A 20,596-nucleotide genomic window follows, 5' to 3' on the forward strand; every position below is an offset into this window, starting at 1 on the left:
ATGCACTCTATATGTTACTTCAGAATCAAAGATAAATCAGTTTATTTTACAGTGGTCCTCTGATAGCACAATGTTGATTTCCTGCAGGAATTAGGAAAACAAACCTGACCTCATTTGGGGTAATTTTTTTTCTTTCTCTGGCTGTTCTGCATTCACAGAATTCAATTGACATTTTCCAATCAGAGAAGCAGGTGCTCTTCTGAATTTTAACACCACCTTTAATGAGATTCTGGCATACATGATGTCCTGCGAGGCTTGTAGTTGGATCTATTAAGATGCCACATAGGTACTTTTATTAATTCTTTAGCCTTATGGAATGAAGTTGATTACCTCATTTTACATACGAGTTTTGTGGGATGCAAAAAGGCATATAATGAATGGTAAATAAAATAGATTGTTTTATAAAATTTCACAGGTTATACTCTTCATTGTTTAAGTTACAACAGGGAATACACATTGTTGGGTAAAGGCACCTTTTTAGAATATGCTATGACTCTGAGTATGACACGTTTTATTTACATAAAGCTTCTCTTTAAAGAGACCTTTTAAAGTTAATAGGGTTTTATCACCTACATATAGTTCCGTTGGTGATGTAGGAGTGCAAAATGACTCAATCAAAAGTTCTCTTGAAGCAGCAGCAAATGGGTGTATGGAGACAGGAGAATGAGACTCGCTGCTACTCAAAGGACTACATTGTTTTGGAAAGGAAATTGAGGGTAAGAAAAGGCTACAGCTGCACTTCAACAAAACCATGCAAATGTCAGGAAGTTACCTCTTTAGTATGTCTTGGGATAATAACACCTTTCTTTCCCACCATCTGAAACACTTCAGTTGTCAGTGAGTGGATGGTGACATTGCACACATCTCCTGGATTGTGAGTAGTCTAATGTAGTTCTTACCCTTTGTGAAAATATGTATGGAGTTCAGATTTTACCAAAGAAGCATTTGCATACTCCTTCTGCCAAAAATCCAGACCCAGAAAGTCAACCACTCCCACAAAGATGCCACTTAATGGTGGCTTTTATTACATTCCTTCCAGTTTTCACTCTCATTTAAGCATCTGAGGGACTCTTTCAAGAAGCAACCACAACTTCTATGTTGTTTCGTTCTACATAGTGTAACAAGCATATATACAGCAAGAACCTCACAATTCCAGTTTGTCTAAAAGGCCAGTCATTTTACATATTTCTAGGTGTTTTACCTTCTGTAAATAAAATGTGTTTATAGACACAAACAAGTGTCCTAGGAAATCAGTCTGGGAACATTTCTTTCAGTAAATTACTGCTTTATTTGAAAAATGAGCATTCATATTTGAACTAATCACAGATAATTGCACCGATAATTGCCTTTTCTTTCTTTCACCAAAGATTCACATTCAAATAAAGCTTACCAGCAGTTCTAGTTATGTGTGTTCTGTTTAAATAGAGCTAAAAATTATGCATCAAAGTATAAACCTCTCCCTGAATGTGTTTCCTCACTGATCTAGTAGGAGCATCATGACTGGTGGCAGGTGAGGTGGGGCTGTGTCTCTTCAGAGCAGGTGTAACTGAGCATTGCTTGCAGCCATCTAGCTCATGAGAAGTGCTGTGAATGCTTTAGGCAGTTGGTTTTAGTTGGAGCAGTTTTAAGGCTACATTAATTAATGCCAAAGTATTGGCCTGATGCAGAGCTGGCTCAGCATCGAGGCGAATGCAATCAATTTAGTGTTAAGTTCATCAGTATGCTCTGAGTTTATGTCATATAAATGTATTAATATTGCTTGACGTGTTTATATCTTTATATTGAAAGGATGCATAGCTCTACATTAATTTATTGCTTTTACTTTATTTCTCATATTCATCCATGGATGGGGTAAACTGATCTTGATAAAAGCAATTCTTTCTGTTGACAGCATGCTATTTGACTTTTGCTGCAGTGTGGCTGGATTTAATATCAATGTTTCTCAAAAAGACAGCCTAAGTTTAATGTGTGCCTACAATGAATTGTATGTATAATATGAATAGCCAGTTGTGTTTATCCAGAACTGAAAACAGGGACTTTACCAAAAATCTAAAAGGGAAATGGTAACTGGGCCTTTCCAGGGAAATCCGGAAACTTGATTAGGATATTTTAGCTTTCTTTGTACTTACAACTTATTTAGTATTACAGAATGGCTTTTGGGTTACAAAAACATCTAAGAATCATAGAATGATTGAATATCCCAAGTTGGAAGAGACCCAGTAGGTTCATGAAGTCTAGCTCCTGGCTCCGTACAAGACACCCAAAATCAAGCTATACATCTGAGAGTGCTGTCCAAATGCTCCTTGAACTCCAACAGTTTGGTTCTGTGACTTTTTCCACCACCCTGTTGGTGAAGAAGCTTTTTCTAATACTCAACCTAACCTGCCTTGACACAGCTTCATGTCACTGAGCTCCAACTGCACCCCTGGGGGTGCTGGACTTTTTTGCCTGCCTTGAACTGATTGTGATGCCTGACCAAGATGACAACATAAAGGAATATTATCTAATTCCACATGAAGTAGGATTAGAGTGATACAAAGTTTTGAATGGTGTTAATGAAGCAATTGATTTGATGCAGAAACAAATTAGATTTTTGAGCATCTGTAGACAAGACAGGACAGGACATCAGATACTCATTAGTACAGTAGGCTTACAATACGCTGTGATGAACATTTCCATTTGTAACAGTGCCAAAGAGAGAAGTGGTTCATTTGTTTTCCTGTTTGTTTAGCTCCAGGCCCTAGCTCTTTCCCTGAACATAAAAATCTTTTTTCTGTTTATATGTTGTCTACAGCAGAGCTATGGTACAGGTGAGAAGAGGCTGAAACCCAGATGAATGTGTTTTTAACTCCTTTGTGAGGAAAATGTTATTTATTTTTTCACATCAATATATACTGCAGTTGGCCATTCTTGATGAGGAGGATTTTGCCTGTGTGTGACATGATTGCACTGGGCATTCTGCTGGCAAATGGACTTAGTGAAATATATTTGCTAACCCTTTAACTTGAATAAATAGTAGAGCATTTCCAGCAGAAGGAAAAAAAAAAAAAGAATAAGGAATTTTTATGTTATTTTCTACTTCAGTTGAATATTAGACACCCTTAATATCAAAATGGAAGAACAATCTGGAGCAGTTTTCTTATCTCTATACCTTGGTTGTTTCAACCATCCTCTATCATGAAATGTTTATTCTAGTTTTCTGCTTGTGCTATAATTCAGTGTGTTCTGTGTTTTTTTTTTTCCTTTGGAGTTTCTTCTCTGTTCATTAAATTTGTCTCTGCTCGTTTTTTCTCAACTTTTTTGTTGTTTTTTCTCTTTGCCTCTCTCAATGAGAACAGCTTTAACAAAGTAATTCTGCCAAACCTCTCTGAATTTCTGAGAGGCCTTGAGATTGTCTTTACTTCATGCAGAACCGTATGCTTAGCTATCTCCTAGGGATAAACCTTATCTCCTAATTTATGAGGGCTGCTGCAAAATTACCACTTCCTCTTTTACTGTGTTGGCCCACAACATCAGAGGCAGATGTTGGTGTTATGGCAGTAGAGGTTGAACCTTCCCGCCAATATTCCATTACATTTTGTTGGCACGTGAGAGATGGCAGCAGAGGAGCAGTCTGACAGAATGGTGCCTGACATGGAAGTGTGTATGAAGTAAAGGTGTGTCGTTGAATTCCTTCATGCAGAAAAAAATACATCCACTGACACTTGCTGAGCTTTTATGTAGACCGCAGAGTGATGTGAGCACAGTGAGGCAGTGGGTGATGTGTTTCATCAGTGGCAATAGCAATGAGAAAGACGTGTTCCAGACAATTTTTTATGAGCATGGCATGCAGGCTCCTCTTATCACTGACAAAAACGTGTCACTCGTGGTGGTGACTGTGTTGAAAAATATTAGATATATCTTATGAGATACATCCTATCTCTTATGGCAGAAAAGTAAATATAAGGATTTTTTATGAAAGAATATTTTCTGTCGTAATTGTTTCCTTCTTAATACTCAATATTTATATGTATAAATACACATATAAGACCATGAAAAATGCTCTCTGCTTGTGATAGTATTTACTATGACATACAACAGTCCTACAGGAATCAGTGGAGTGCTTTTTAAGGCATCTGAAAAGTAGCTAAACACAATATTTATTGTAAGTTTGCTTACATTTCTGTATAGATTATAAACATTTACAGAAAAGGTATTTTGAAATCAGCAAAGTGTTTTCTTTTTCTTTTTCTTTTTCTTTTTCTTTTTCTTTTTCTTTTTCTTTTTCTTTTTCTTTTTCTTTTTCTTTTTCTTTTTCTTTTTCTTTTTCTTTTTCTTTTTTTTTTTTTTCTAAGGATAAGACCAAATGAAAATTCTATCTTCACTGCAGTGCTGTAGCTCCTGAAATTTCTCAAGGAGTAGAGAATGGACCAAAGTAACTTTTAAAATGCTTTCAAGGGGCAATGAAGACTTAGGAAATGGAAGAAAGAAGGCTGTTTGTTGCTTTACACCTTTGTTCTGCTTCCTGGCTTTAAGTGAATTTCAGTGTGTTCAGAAGCGTTTGGGTTTCCCTGCAACTTAGATTCTGATAGCTTTCCATATAGAAGGATTATTTGTGCCAAATTCAGATGGTCAATATAGTTTAATAAACCATGTAAGAAACTGCGGGAGATAGCTAGTTGGAGGTGATGTGAAGAACACAGCACAGGAGGTGCAAAGGCGACTCTTCAGAAGGCTGTGGCAGGGCTAGAATGACAAAGTCTGTGCCTGAGTTTTGCTGAGAAGTAATTTACGAGGAAAAAAAAAATTCTTACATGATTCAGATGAATGCCACCATACTTCTCCAAGTTTTGCCAAATGTTTCACATTCTCATTTTGTTACTATTTTTGTTTAGCTTCTCAGCAGAAGCTGCAGCCTACTTGTTCCCTATAGGAGAGAATTGTTTCAGCAGTGCCCCTGCAACCCCCACAAACATGCCCCAGCACAGATTCTTTCATGCCTAGTAGCAAAGGCTAACTATGGACACAACAGTGTACCACACACACAACTTTCATAGAATCACAGAATCCTTAAGGTTGAAAAAGACCACTGAAGATCATCAACCTTCAGCCCATCACCACTAAACCCTGGGCAGCCTGTTCCAATACTTGAACACTCTTTCCAGTAAGAAATTTTTCCTAATATGCAACCTGAACAGATGCTAGTGCAACTTGAGATTGTTGCCTTTTGTCTTATTGTTAATTACCTAGGAGAAGAGATCAACTCCCACCTCAGCACAACCTCTTTTCAGGTAGCTGTAAAGGGTGATAAGGTCTCCCCTTAGCCTCCTTTTATCCAGTATAAATGATCCCGTTCTCTCAGCTGCTTCTCATATATTAAACAGGACTGCCCTCATTGATGACCTCTGGAGTATAACCACTTATGACTGGTTGTCAACTAGTTTTAATTCCATTCATCACCACTCTCTGGCCCCAGCCATCCAGTCAGTTTTTTACCCAGTGAAGAGTATGCCTGTTTTCCTCATCCTTGGTGGTAATGTTCCCCTCCACTCCAACAAGGGATAGAGATTTTCTTTGGCCCTCCTTTTCTTGCTAATGTATTTGTAAATACATTTTGTGTTATCTTTTACAGCAGTGGCCAGATTAAGTTCTATTAATGCGGTTGAATTTCCTCTGTTGGGATTTTTTCGTTGTTGTTGGTTAGTTTGTTTTTTGTACTGTGAACCTCTCATGTAAAGTTAAGTGCTCAGTGAGCTTGTGAACATTTGTTTTGTAAAGAGTGGGCAACATGCAATTCTGTGTGCATGCTATCTTGATTAAATATCCTTTGCTAGATATCAGATAAATCCAGGGGATCTTCTTATTGTGTGGGCAGTTTTTTGGTTGAACTTCGTTGTAAAGCTGATTGTGCAGTACTGTCACATCCACTCTATCACTACAGTTATTGTGTGATTAGAATTTGGAGCATGCTACCACAATTAATTGAAATATCCTGTTCCTAAGATAATTGTTTACAGAACTGTGTCGTATCACTAAGTAGAATCATGAACATTTTAAATACCTTTTTTAGAATGTAATATTTTATAATGACTTACAAGACAAGACCCTTGGCTATCCCTATACTACACTTTGTATTTAATCTTACTGCAGTCTTGTCAGACATTTCAGTGTTCTTTGGGGATCCCAGTCCTTCATATTTATTTTGTTTGCTGTTTGTCACGTACCAAAGTTACATAGTCCTACACTCTTGTATAAACAACTGTTTTGAAGAAAATACTTCTGTGGGTTTATCCCTGTTGAAGAAATACAGTACATTCATGCGTACAGTAAACATAAATGTATTTTGGAAGAGATTGATTTAAATCTATGTAGCTAAGTTTGGGATTGGTTTACTATAAAACCACAAACTAGAGAAGCAATTTGCCCACTTTAATTCTTTTAGTGTTTAGAATATCTTTTTCAGTCAAAGAGACACAGAGGAAACTTAATTGCTTCAGCAGATTTTAGATCAGAGCTTGAAAGTTGAGACTTCTACTGCTGTTACTTGGGAGTAATTATTAGACAGATAATATCAATACCGTTATAACCTGTAACAAGATAATGACAGTAACATGAAGTGAAATATTAAGGTACGTATGGAATTTTATTGCTGATAGTGAAGTAATGTGAATCTGACAAAGGAAGCTGAGAGCAAAGCCATCTGGTGTAGTGTTTCAGAAGTCTCTCTGTGGAAATGTGCAACTTAAGAGGTACATCAGTTAAGAAAATTTCAAACTTAATTTTCCTTACTAACTCATGGGTCCCAAATGTACACATTCTTCAGTAAATGAATAAGAATGTGTAAGTGTTCCGTATGTTTTAAAGAAGTTTCTCCAAAGTATTTATCCTTACATTTATATCAGAAATGAGAGACATTCAACAGGTCACGCTGAAAAAGGTAATTTTTGGTTATCAGAGGCCTTAATGAAGTTCTGTAAAAACTGAAAGAAAAAAATTTTTAAGGACTTTAAGGACTATTTATTTCCATACCTATTTTATGCACTAAATAATGTAGTAAACAGTTGAATTTTTAACAAAGAGTCTGCTTTTCACAGTAATTCTTGAAATATGAGACCTCTCCACCTCCTCCAAAGAATTTATGTTCCTATGACCTACCTCACTTGCATTTTAGGTTCCTATATACATCATTCTCATCCTTGAAACTCCCACTCAGCAGCTGCCTGTTTTGGCAGTGCTTGTAGTCCATCCATAGCCATCCCAGGTTTTCACATTAAGCGTCTGTATGGACTTAAAATTGTATTTCTAAGAATGCTCAGAAGCTGTATTGGCTTCGCAGAGTCAAGCACCTTACCAGCAAGGTTTACTTACAGTACAGGTGAAATAAGCACCTGCCTACTGTAGCAAAAGGTTATAGTTGGGGGAAAAAAAAGCAGTGCATCAGAATGAAATATTCAGTATTCATCGGCAGTAGCTGTTTCTTGTGAGAAAGGAGAAGAGAGGAGAGGAGAGGAGAGGAGAGGAGAGGAGAGGAGAGGAGAGGAGAGGAGAGGAGAGGAGAGGAGAGGGGAGGGGAGGAGAGGGGAGGGGAGGGGAGGGGAGGAGAGGAGAGAAGAGGGGAGGGGAGGGGAGGGGAGGGGAGGAAGGACAAGCAGAATTTAATTAATTTTCATTCTACTTTATTTGTGAGTTAAAATGACAAGATCAGCAAAAGCAGTTTTTCTTATCCTAAACCAGTAGATTAAATACAGACCTACCCACAGAAGTCCTCAAAGTGACACTCTGCACATTTCTGTATGATTTAAGTGGCTGTGTAGGCTCTCCTCTGATGCCAACCTTCTCGCACACAGAGCTAACTCAGGAGCTAGCGGTGCCAACAGTGCCATCCTGCGTCACAGCCCCAAGAAAAATATTCATCATTACGTGGAAAGGGGCAAAAAGTGGTAGGTTACAGGTTTTTGAGGGAAGACCTGATGCTTCTTTTACAAAGGATAATTTCTGTTTCTTACATTAGTAAGAAAAAATACAAAAGGGATTTTGGAAGGAAAGGCTGGAGCACACTCTCTTCTCTCCAGAATGAATGCTTGTAATCTCTAGCCAGCAGAGTTATTTGTTTGTGTTTTCAGTGTCCCTTTCTTCTTCATCCTCTGCTTCCTGCTCACAACTTCCCAAATCTTGAATTATTTTCTGCATAGTGGTGTAGCTGCAGTGAGAGTATCCCCTCCCTAATCCCTTACAGAAGCCTTTAGTCCCAAGGAGTCATTGTGTGGGAGGTAGAAGATATGGATTTAATTAAATTTAAGACAGTGGCCCTTTAAAGTGAGTCAGTCAATCCCTATCCTTCATTTCTACTCTGGTATTCAAGAGACAAGAGTATCACTGGAGTGTATAATTTAAAGAGAAACATGGGACAGTGAGTGAAGAGTTGCAGATGTGGAGCACAATCCCTTGAGGAGTTCAATGGTGAGTGCCCTCTGTATGGTCAGTCACGAGGACCTGGAGAACAGACCTCAAACTCAGAATTGCCAGCTGTTTTGTGGCATAAGGGAGATGGATTTGGCCTTGAAGTAAAAAAAAAATAACCACCACATTTGTAGAACTAACAGTAGCATTTGTACTTACATATCAGGCAATGATGTCTGTAGTGAGGAAGATGAAAAAAATATATCAGGTAATGGCTGAGCTTCCACGTAAGTCTTTCAAGACCTTTTTCTTCTTCAGATATCATCCTCTTGTTATTTTCAGATGGCAGACTGATAGATTTTAAGTGATCATCTGATTTACATTCATTTATAAGATGTTTGTGTGCTTGGATTCAGCAATAACACATCCTAAAAATTGTACAATTCAGTTTGCAGATATGTCCAGAGCTGGAAGTGTTTTCCAGTGTCCAGTCTCACATCTGCTCATCATTTTTATTTCTGGTTAAAAATTCACACCATATTATTGAGATGTAACATTAAGAATCAAAAAATATGCATCTTATTTGTAGGAGGGATACAGGCATTGTGGTATGGATATTAGTTTGAAGCAGTATTGTCCAGTGTATGCACAGAGGTACTGATATGAGAGGAGCCTCTCCTACCACAAAGTCTTATTAAAGAACTTCAGTGTTAATTTCTGTCAGTGTGGATCTTTACATATGTAAGCCTTGATCCCTGATCTTTCCTCCATTTGTCTTTGCAATGTGATAGAAGACTCTGCATTTAAACTTCATATAATTATCCATCTAAACGATCACACACTATCAAAACCTCCTTGGTCTCCAGACTTGAAGTTCACATATAAGTATGATAATATTCAGCATAAGAATGGGATAGTTTGTTAATAAATATACTTTAACATAAGTGGTGCATTTATCAGATGCTAGATTCCATTGTTTTTCTTTCTATATTATGTATGTATGTGTCACTATTTTTACCCTGAACTAGGAGAGGTTTTTTTCCCTTGTCTTCAGAGGTAAATAGCAGATGAAAAAAAATATCTGTTCTGAATCTTCAATGTAATTTAGGAGGGTGGTGTAGTCCTACAGAAATGAGTAGCAGAACCCCAAAAAGTGGGATATACCTTTGAAGATTTTTATGGGAGATTGCAGATAGGACACAGATGAAGGACAGTCAGCAGGCCATGGGGCACCCCTTCCTGAAACAGCCTTTTTCTGTGTGGTGTGCAGTTCGAGCTCCCATTATAGTGTTTAGTCAGATCTCCCTTTTCATAATAGAAAACAAGGGTATTCAAAACCTTTTACTTTCCATAGGATGGTCCTTCCAAATCTGTTTGTGTTACAAAACCAATATATGACATAGGATTTTTGATTAGAACTGAGGAAGAATATAATGTTGAATCTAATTTGGGATGACAAGCTTTCTGCTGCAAAAACAATGATAAGATTATTGTGTTCCCTTTGTTATTTAGGATTATTATTTGGCAGAATTTACTTCATACATAAAATTTATTGTGCTGGATGATTGCTATTTTAAGTATTATTATCATTCAAATGGGCATGCCTTTATCTTGGGGCAATGCTTTCAAAAGGAAAAAAACATGAAGTGGTATTCCTAGTGTACTGAGCTGCACTCTTAATCATTCAAGCCCTAAAACTGACTTGTATATTTGAACTGCAGAAATATATGTGTAGACTGTCATCTGTGCACATAATTTCATTTCCCTAAATTTCAGCAAGGTAGCGAAAGGCCAAACACTTGTGCAGTGATCTTTACCGCTAACACATGCATCAGAAAGACCTGTGTCAACAAAAATGAATGACAGTAAGAAGACGCCCAGATCACTTTTGCTTGAAGTCATTAATATGTTTACTTGATATTAATATGCTATCTTCAGTATCTGAAAGCTGTGCTGAATATGTGAGACGTGTTTATTGATATTAAATTATAAATTATAGTGTTTGTAACAAAAAACTTCTAACTGTCAAAGCCCAAGGAAAAGTTAAGTAGAAGTTAAAGTGCCTTGTTATAAAATATGCAGCTCGGAAAGCAGACTTTATTTTGTTTATTTTGATTCGCAAAATCATTCTTCCACATGAGAGGAAACCAAACAATTCAAATCACTTCCTAAGCCTCAAAAGATACAAGCTGGATGGAGACTTTAATTATAAAGTTAGTTGCCGTCTTTCTGCCACTGATTTCTTGTAACAAAAGAGCAAAAGTATGTATTAATATTCTTGCATCTTTATGTATCAGAAATTTGCCTTCCCATACTTAAAAAGAAGTGCTGGAAAAGAGGGTTATTTTGATCCCTGGGCCAAGTTCTTCAACGCCAAATCGCAATGTGGAAAGAATGTCTCCATCCAAGTTATAAATCCTTAAAATGAGCTTTGATGGAAAATGTAGTTTCACAGTGGAATCTCCTCAGCTCCATGTGAGGAGCCCCACTGCTGCATCTATGGGGCAGGTGTTCCTTCTGTCCAGAATTGCTCTGCTGACTTACTGCTTTTGCTCAGAAAAGAGCAAGGATGATTTTATTCTGCAAATTACTTTGTGATTTCCAGACAGATCTGAGTACTTTTCTCTGTTCTTCTTTATTAAAATGAATTTGTAAGACTAGTCTTGAAATTATCCTAGAAGTGACAAGATATGTATGTATGAGACAGAAGATTGATACAAGTATGGAATAAATGATATCTCACTCAGAAGAACAGAAAGAGGCCCCTGGTGCAGAGAGCCATCATTTCTGTCCTGGATAGCCCAAAGCAAAAAATAGGCTTCCTTTTACTTTTTTGGACAGGCACAGGTGCTCCTTCCCAACTCACCTATTTCTTCCAAAGGCGATCTCGTTTGCCAGGAACTGTTGTAGACATCTGTGGTTGAAAGCTTTACTCAGACTCAGATAATGTGCATTTGTACCTGTAGAAAAAAAGTAGTTTTGTATCAGCTCATTTATTTGGTCTGGAGAATACTAGCAGTTTTTTGTTGATCAAAGTAATTTGTTAATGCATCACCACTATCAAAAAGAACATATTTCCACTGCATATTTGTTGCTGCTGTAGCATCCATAAGAATATCTGTGTGTGTCCCACTACAAAGGACAGCTGGCACCTTCTTCCATCATATCCTCCCTCTTCCTCATCACTTCTGGGGCACACATATGTGAATATCAGCAGGAAGAGTTGTTGGGTCAGATTCTGTTGCATGGGCTACATGCTGGCTAGTGAGTGGATTACATCCAGCATGTTCCTGAAACACATCTCTCCTTTTTTTTTTTTCCACGTGAGAGACATCCTGCTCATATGCAGTAAGTGATGGGACGTTACCTCTAGGAGTGCTCTCCACATCTGAACTGATATGCCAAGGCAGACTTGCCTTCTGAATGGTGTCTCTGGGTTTCACAGTAATGCCCAGCAGAGAATGCTGGTTGTCTTCGCCCTTATAATATTAGAGATACCAGTTTGAATCAGTGTTTTATATAAATGATGCAGTGAATAATAGGTTTGGTATTTTACTGTAGTTTTGCTAAAAGGATGCAGGAATGTGCTGTGAAGTTGAAAAATACAGGTAAGAAATAATTCCAAAGTTAGTGGTACAGGCAATTACATGGAGTATTAATATCAAAACATCTCAAGACTGGCTGTTTTGGAGGCTTACTCTGTGTGAGTCTTGTCTTCTGTTAATTCAGGAAGCTTGAGGCCAGTATTAATAACTGTGGTGTTGTTGCTCTTCTGACAAGAATCTCTTTGCTGCAGTACAAATCTGCAGGAGCCCAGCAGCTGCATTATGAATATCTGGCTCCTTCCTGTGGTACTTCATTGCTATTGCACAGGGCTGATGAGCAGCTGCAATAAAATAGTAAGCAAAACAATGTGTTTAAAATAGAAAGCAAATTGGTATGATTATTTTCAAAAGATGAGTAAGTTATTTCACTCTATAAAGAGTTGATTTTTGTTTAATTTGCACTACACAAATCACTTCGCAAACTTTATCCACCCAACTACAGATACATGCCTCAGTGCTGTTGTTAAAAATTGGCCTAAACACATGTATTAAATGAATTCCGAGTTGGATTTGTTAAGAAATGTGTGGAAAGAGAGAGCAGTACATCAGGACAAATGTCATTTGGGCGATTCAGAAACTCTAAGTTGAATAAGTCATCTAAAAATTGTCAGTGATGGTTGAATGGTATTGTTTCTATTCCTTCTCTTTGCTGTGATTAAATAAATGTTATTTCATTTAATTGTATTTTTATCTGAAAATTGCAGAATAACATTGATGGATACATACTGCTGTTTGTAACACAGAATCACACTACAGGGATTCTGGCATTTTGGTTAATTTCTGTGTACTTCTCTAAACAATTTCTATTCCTAAACTTGTGATTGTTGTCATTTGCTCACTCAAATCGAGAAAGAAGTTATCAGGAATGTCATTTAATACTTACTTCACTCTCTTGAATGAAATGTGTTGGCTTCTATGTTGCATATAAATTGTATCATTCTAGTTTCATTTTTCTGGCCTTATATTTTTAATTGTGTAAATATTTTTCCTTCTCATGCAATTTGCTCCACATTAAAAAAAAAAGTGCTACCCCCAGCTTTACTTTGAAGCACGAGTTGGAGTGTGTTTTCTGTAGGAAGTTAAATCCTGACATAAATCGGATGCTAGATCTGTCTCTGATAGCAGGCTAAATATAAATATTGAACCGTTGTTTGCAAAGTTAGCCCTTTTCCTTGTTAAGAGGAGGACAGAAACTAATGAACTGTGCTTTTGCAGCCTGGGGAGAAAACCTGCAATAAGAAAATATTTAAAAGGTCAGAACCAGACTTTCAGTTAAGTTTTCCTTAGTGAAGAGACAGGATAAAGGCATCTCTTTGCAAATGATTTGCTCACCTTCTTCTGACAGTAGTCAAGACATTGCCCAACTTCTCCTTATAAAGGCCAGCAGCTTCAGGGACACTCCAACACATGTTGCACTACCCACGACTCATTGGCCAAGAATAGCTCTGTCGAAGTAGAGTTGTGGTCAAGCCCTCTCGGTCTGGCAAATTCCTTTCATTGGGGACTCTGGGACTGCTATGGAGACTCTTCTGGGTATTCAGCATCCAGTTTGGGCCACACACTGGAAAACAGCCCAAGAAATAGATATACAGCATTTGCAGCCCATTGCATAGCATGCTGGAGAGGAGTAAAAACAAGTCATTAATCTCTTTTTGCATGATTTGAACAATTGTCTATGGGTGAAAAGCTCTAAGTGCTATCAACATTGAGCTGTCTTCACTGCCCATGTTTTAAGTAGGCTGAATACATTACACTAGTTAGTCACATAACACATTTATTAAGTCAAAAATACTGTATTTCCTCTTTGGCTGGCTGTTAAAAATTTTTGTGTTCTACTTTTTTCAGGTCTTTTGTTTCTTTGTTTGTTTGAGAAACAGAAATGAATATCAAACGTATTGATCTAGTCTGAACACAAAAAAAAAGACAGACCCTTGCTGTACTGAAAAATAATATTTTTTATGGCTGTGAGCCATTGCAACCCAGGTATTCTGCAGCAACACTTTTCATGATAGATAACTGTTGGTCTATTTTTCCAACTTCTGTTTGCTACAAGATAAAGGGGAAAAAAAGAAACTGTGAGAGGATTGCTAATGTAAAGGGATTCCTTTTGGGAAATAAGTTCTTGAAAACATCCCCTTCCCCAAAAAATATGAGGCTGGTATTGTGAACGGAAGAGAGCACTGGGGGACTGCACTTCAGTTCTTTCATACTAATGAAGGAGGACATGGTTGTATTCTAGAGAGCATTTTAAAGGACAGAATATGAAAGATGGGTAATATCTATTGATTCCCAGATATCTAGGGAGGAAACTTTTTCATACAGTGGAAAAATGTTTTAATATCTTTTCAGATATAACCTAACCTCCTAAATGGCATGGAATTCTGTCACGAGGTCTCAGCATAACTCAGCTGGCTGCAACTGTTGTTCTTCCTAAGTAGCAGCACTGGCACATAACAGAATGACAGTGGTGCACACTAAGTATGGAAAGCTGCCTTCTCGATGGCAACAGACCATTTTCAGAACTGAAAATCTATATTCTGTAGCAAGCAAAAAAAGCAGAAATATGTAGAAGGATCTTGATTCCAGGAATATGTATTTTCCCACCATGACTATTTATAAAACTGCCTGATTAAAAAAAAGAGAAAGAAAAAATCAGATTAAAAAAAATATATAAAGAAAAAAATGATTACAACTCATAATATCTGGGTTGTATTTTCAGCTTTGCTTGCCTTTGAACAAGACGTTAAAATATATATATATATATATATAAAATACTCTGATAATACTTTTTATTCGTTGCTTTCTCTACATCTTAAATAAAGTCTAGGGGCGATCTCATTAACTTCTGTAAAGCCTATTCAGGTGGCTTTGTGGAAGACACTAACAAAGTGTTACAAGTTATTGCATTAGACTGATTATAATTCTGAAATCCAGTTGACATTTCACATTTGACGTTGATTGGGTGTGGTAGCATTTCTGCATTAATTTTAAAGGAGGTTAATTACAGCACTACCTCGTGTATAATTGCCTGGTTTACGATTAAAGCATTTTCAACAAATGGTAGTAACCTGTGAGATCCCTGTTCTTTTTCACTCAGTTAAACTAACGTATTGCAAAATGTTTTGTTTCTTCACCAGTCCTGCCAAGTTGCTCTCCTGTGTTCCTTACAGCAATGTGTGGAGTATCGAGGTGAAGTTCATAACTATATTTGGGAATGAGAACTGATTTCCTCTAACCTCTGGAAGGTTAGCATGACAAGCAGTTGAAGAATGCTAGGGGAAACCATTGTTAACACAAGCAGGCTGTGCCCAAGCTCAGATTGCCCCACTGAATTCAGCTTTGTGTTGCAAGTGGTTAAATTATCCAATGCCAGGACACAGCTTGGACCATACAAACGCAGTCTTGGCTCTCTTCTGCTATCAGGTTGTTGAGGCTAGTACTCCACACCGCAGACAGCAGCAACTCCACCATCCTTCTTCAGCTGTTGGAGCCTTGCACTGGAGCAGATACTTCTGTTTTAGCTGGGTCTGTGAACCACAGTGCTAAGGGAGGAAACCTGAGAGGAAATGAATAAGTCATCAGCCTGCCCCAGCATGTAGTTGTGAGGCTGAGGCTGGGTTCTTGGGCTGGTCAGTGCAGTGAGGAGGAAGTGTTGCAACCACTGACCCATCTGTGTGTTGCCTTCTCTGGAACAGCCTCAGAATAAAATAAAATAAAATAAATAAAGTAAAATAAATAATAAATAAATATAAAAATGTTTTTGGGAAATGTTACTGGTCAGTTAGTGCAAGATGAAATTATCTCCTGCTAGCTCTGAAAAGAGGAGGAGCATGGAGAGCTCCAATAAAAGGGGAATGCCAACTACAAGCAAACTGTTGCATGAAATTACAGCACTTCTATCTTTTGTTTTGTGTAACTTCTCTTTGTAACTGAGTACCATCAGTGATGACGTACACTGGAGATTTTTGCTGTCCTGAAGAGTTTAAGATAAAATTACAGTTACTTTGATAATCATTGTGTAGGGGTTTTTCTATGACCTTTGTTATTTGCATCCAAGAATTTAGTGTGAAATATGTAGTGCATGCACACATTCTTGTAATTTCATGTATCCATCTGCATGCTTCTCATTTTCTACAACTGACTCCTGAGCAGTTGGGTTCATGGAAGAATGAGATGAATGAAAACGGAGTCCTGTGGGGAAGGGGACAAACTAAAGCAAGTGGTGACCCTTTGTAAAGAGAGGAAATTAAACGTGACATTCCATTGCCAACTGGATATTACTTTGCTCTCTGGTCTCTGTCAACAGCTCTTCAATTTCTGATTTTTTTGCAATACTTTTAAAGTGAAAAAACTCCTTTGACTACCACCACATCTCACTTTTTTTCCCATCATTTCAGGACTGTCAAAATACAGACCATTGGTACAGTTTTGTGGCCGCCAGGGTGATGTGGGTTAGGAACTTTTGGTAGCAAATCACCCATATCTATCACAATTCATTTCCATCTCTGCTGTTGAGATTCTTCATTCTTTCTACTTTCTACTTTTAAATTTACAAAAAAAGAAATATATGAAGAGTGGGTGGGTGAAGTCTGTTCTTTGAGTATTAGATATTTGCACAGCAGCTGCTAGAATAAAATTTGTCTGGCTACGTACTGAGACGGTAGTTCAAGTTGCAGTCAAAATTAGGATTGGTACATCAGATTATGTGTGGGTGTGACAAATGAAAAAAATGACATGCATGGTAAAGCATTTTTATTTGGAGTACAGAATCAACCCAAAATAATATTGGTAGGTATTAAATTCTGTATTTTCCAGTGGATCAGTTTCATTGGAGTACAGAAAATAGTTCAGCTTATAGTGGGAACTCAGAGAATACTTAAGATGCATTATTTTTAAAGAATGACTGAAGTTGAAACACTAGTAGCAGGGAGTACATGATGCTATGGGTGTGGTATGTGCATTTTATCCTCCTGAATTCATATTGTTCCAAATATTTATTAATACTATCTTTGGAGACTCCACATTGGCATTCATTATATGTATTTATACACACTGAAGAAACACTTTCATATCTACTGTTGGCTTTGAAAAACATTTTAATGGAGTCTTCCGTGTGATTCACCTGTGTAGTAACGAAAAAAAGAGTTCTGGTTTTTGAAAACCTATGACCCAAGCAGACTTCTGAGTACAGGAGGGAAATTTAGGTCCCCAGCAAGCAGCAGCATCTTTTTGCTATGGGGGACTTGAATCCCCTCCCACAATTTGATGCCATATAGTTATTTACAGTTATTTAAACCTGCCAAGAAAGCTTAGACAAACCAGTTGTGATCCACTTGCAGGAATTTTGAGGAGATATAGGATTGTCCAAACCAATCAAAATTTCCTATCAATTTTACTGAAGAGTGAGAAAACCTGTGACAAAGGTTTTCAGGGTGCAAATGAGTCTGACTTGAGTGTGGACTAAGCAATGATACCTTTGCTGGGTGGGAAGTGGATGCTGGTTCTCCAGATAAGGCTCAGGACTGGCAATTTCCAGTTTTTCCATGGTTCTGCCACAGATTTACTTGAATTAAGCAAATAGTTCATGGCTTTGGTCTCTGTTTTTCTGTTCACAAGATGGAATTCTGACCCCTTCCTCCCAAAGGTCTCTGAGGTTAAATAAAAGGATGTTTATAAAGTGACCTCATGTTGTTCTCATAGATGAGGTGCGGTGTCAACAATTTCAAACAATAACCTCAGCATAGAGGGTACCACAGATATTATATATTCCTACATAGTGATGCTGCTATGCATATATGCTTTCTTTCAGCAACCACATGCAGGGACAGCAAGAGGGTCTGTCCTTTCTTCTAGGGTGGTGAGAGGGACTGTGGGAACCCCACAGATAGGACTCAGCCCTTGCTGCCTAGAGCCATTGATACTCTGATGCTGTGCCATGCCGGGGCTAAGTTTCACTGGTCCAGGCTGCCTTGCCTGCTGGGAAACATGGGAGACAGCGTGAGACCTTCTGGGGTGCTCCAGGCCTTCAGCATGCATGGCATGGTGTCCCTGACTCTCTATCTCACCCGCTTCCAGCCACCCTCCTCCTTCTTTTGGTGGATGTCGTTCAGCTGGGCCTTTCTAACCTTCCATTGGTTGCTTTCAATTTTTGTGCAACACACAAAACCATGGGAACAAATGAACTGCGCAGGGCGGGAAACTGATTATTGCAGCAGTGTGGCAGAAGCACTGTCACAGACGGGATCCCAAGCAACTAACCAATGAACTCCCACCAAAACACAGGCACACACTTCTGCTCTCGCTTTCTCTTTGGCAGTCTCTGCGTGCTGGGTGTGTGGTGGGGTGTGAGAGTAGGTAGGGGCACAGCAGGAGGTAGAACTGGGGCAGATGTGACTGATTTATGGCCTGAGTTTCCTCTACTGTCATAAGGGGAATTTTGCTTGGTCACAGCAAGCTTGAACCCTCATGAAACAGAGTGAATCATTTGATGTTAAAATAAAACAGAAAACGGCAGTGGGAGGGGCATGGCTGTTTTAAAAAAAAATAACGTTAAAATTGTTTCCTTTGGTGCTGACTTCTTAAACTGGAATGCGATCCGGAATAGTTCTCGTGTGCAAGCCAACATTTGTTTTAAGAATTTTTATTGTCTTCTTTCCCTCTCCCCTCTCTCCGTCCTGCCCTCCCCTCTGCTCTGCAGATTTACACTGACTGGGCTAACCACTACCTAGCAAAATCTGGCCACAAGCGGTTGATCAAGGATTTGCAACAGGACATTGCAGATGGAGTTCTGCTAGCAGAAATCATCCAGATCATCGGTAAGACCCAGGCTCGGAGAAGTACTGTGAGCTCTTTGCGTGGGGGAATATATAATTCAAGTTGAATGTATTTAACAATAAGATGAACCCGGAATAATATGATTTGACTGACTCCATATGTCTCTGATATTTGTGTGGTTCATCCTTGTCTTAATTAAAAAATATGTTTATGTGAGCATGTTTGGAACTGTCTGTTTAACCATACTGTAAATGGCCAGAACTGTATCTTACACACTTTGAATTGTCAGAAATGAATGCTCCATTAAGCCGTATGTCTCCCATGTGTGCATTTCGTTTGCTGGAGTGGCTCATACTTTCTGGGCTGCCTTGAAACTGTATCCTGACCCTACAAAGACAATTGCGGAAGATTTCATGTCAGCAGTTATTTTGCAGGGGCTGAAGAATTAGCAGCAATCTCCTTCACACTTCCCCCTTTGCATGATTTGGCATGTGGAAGCAACTGCTGCTAACAAGAAATGTTACCGTGCGACGGAGCTTTACTTAGAAAGGAGCTCTGTGTCAACAAAACCCCGTGCACTTTATCGCTGTGTCTGTTCTGCTTATTCTCTTTCTTTTTGGTGTGTGTGGGTTTTTTGTTTTGTTTTGTTTTGTTTTGCCGAGGTTGGGGCTGGAGAGAAAACTTTTATCCCCTTGTTTACTTCTCATTTCTCACCTCACTGTTTCTGTTTAGCAAATGAGAAGGTTGAAGATATCAATGGCTGTCCCCGGAGCCAGTCTCAAATGGTAAGAATAACATATATTCTTAGTGTGCGTTGGCATCTCTGCATTTTTCTAAAATGCTTTCTAACAGTGATTTCTTTAAATGGTGAATATTCTGTCCCATATCTATTGTACAGTCCTAATTCTCACATACTGTTCTTTATATTTCTTTCTTCCATGTATACTTAGTGTCTGCATCTTCATTTTTGTGCTTGCTAACTTTGGGTCTTGATGTAACCCAGCAGCAAAACTTCATTAGTACTAATGAATCCAGAACTGCCTTAGTGAACCTGTTCTCCTGATTATCCACATAATTTCATTCAACTTCATTTTTAAGGGTGATAAATCCAAGAATAAATTTTTAAGTGGAGTCTTTGTGTCTGGAAAACTGGTCTGATGAACAAGACTTGCCAAATTATTTCTGAATATAAATAGCCCTTTGGATTGCCCACTGTGAAGTCCAGTTAGATGCACTGACTCCACAACTTTCAGAAATAGCACTTTAGTCATATAACTTTCTGAGCTATCACTGGCAGCTGCTTAAAGACGTTTTGATACACTCAGGCAGCAAGCACTCTGTGACTGTGATTCATACGAGTCTGATTAATCTTCTACTGTGCTTATGGTTACTAAACTAAATTTAATAAGATAAAGCCTAATTAGAAGGCCATGGAACTGGCAGGTACAAAATGTGAGCATCAGTAACATCACCGAGCATTTGCTGAATCATTTGCAGTTGCAAGCATGCTCCCCCATGCTGAGGACTTTGCCTGTATTAACAGCCAAATAGTAAGTGAAAAGGTGCACAGTTGTGCAAGGATTTTGTAGCATCATGGTTTGGGTGAGCTTGTATGACAGTTTGGCTTTGAGGTAAAAATAAAAAATAAAAATGTTGCATTTTTTCAATGCATTCCTAGAAGATGGAATATATTTGCAGTGTTTTTCCACAAGGCTATGGAAAGTGGAAGGAAGAATTTTAAGTTTCAGCAAAATAACTAATCAAGCTTTTTCCCATTCTTACTTTTCACAAAATGTGGAGGGTAAGAATAAGTTTCTCCTCTGGCTCTCAGGGTTTTT

General features: G+C 38.3%; 1 protein-coding gene across 4 annotated transcripts in view; it reads left to right on the plus strand.

Annotated features, from left to right (window-relative positions):
* The window catches only part of NAV3 (neuron navigator 3), a 253,829-nt gene that overhangs the window by 57,145 nt on the left and 176,088 nt on the right, over positions 1 to 20,596 (plus strand). For all 4 annotated transcript variants that reach the window (XM_042890140.1, XM_042890143.1, XM_042890144.1 and 1 more), the window contains 2 exons: positions 18,682 to 18,799; positions 19,491 to 19,543. In XM_042890140.1, the coding sequence (XP_042746074.1) occupies positions 18,682 to 18,799; positions 19,491 to 19,543 (171 nt within the window). The remainder of the gene's footprint in view (positions 1 to 18,681; positions 18,800 to 19,490; positions 19,544 to 20,596) is intronic.

This window comes from Lagopus leucura, unplaced genomic scaffold (assembly GCF_019238085.1).
Source record: "Lagopus leucura isolate 7727_CA_CO unplaced genomic scaffold, USGS_WTPT01 Super-Scaffold_100159, whole genome shotgun sequence".
Taxonomy (NCBI): domain Eukaryota; kingdom Metazoa; phylum Chordata; class Aves; order Galliformes; family Phasianidae; genus Lagopus; species Lagopus leucura.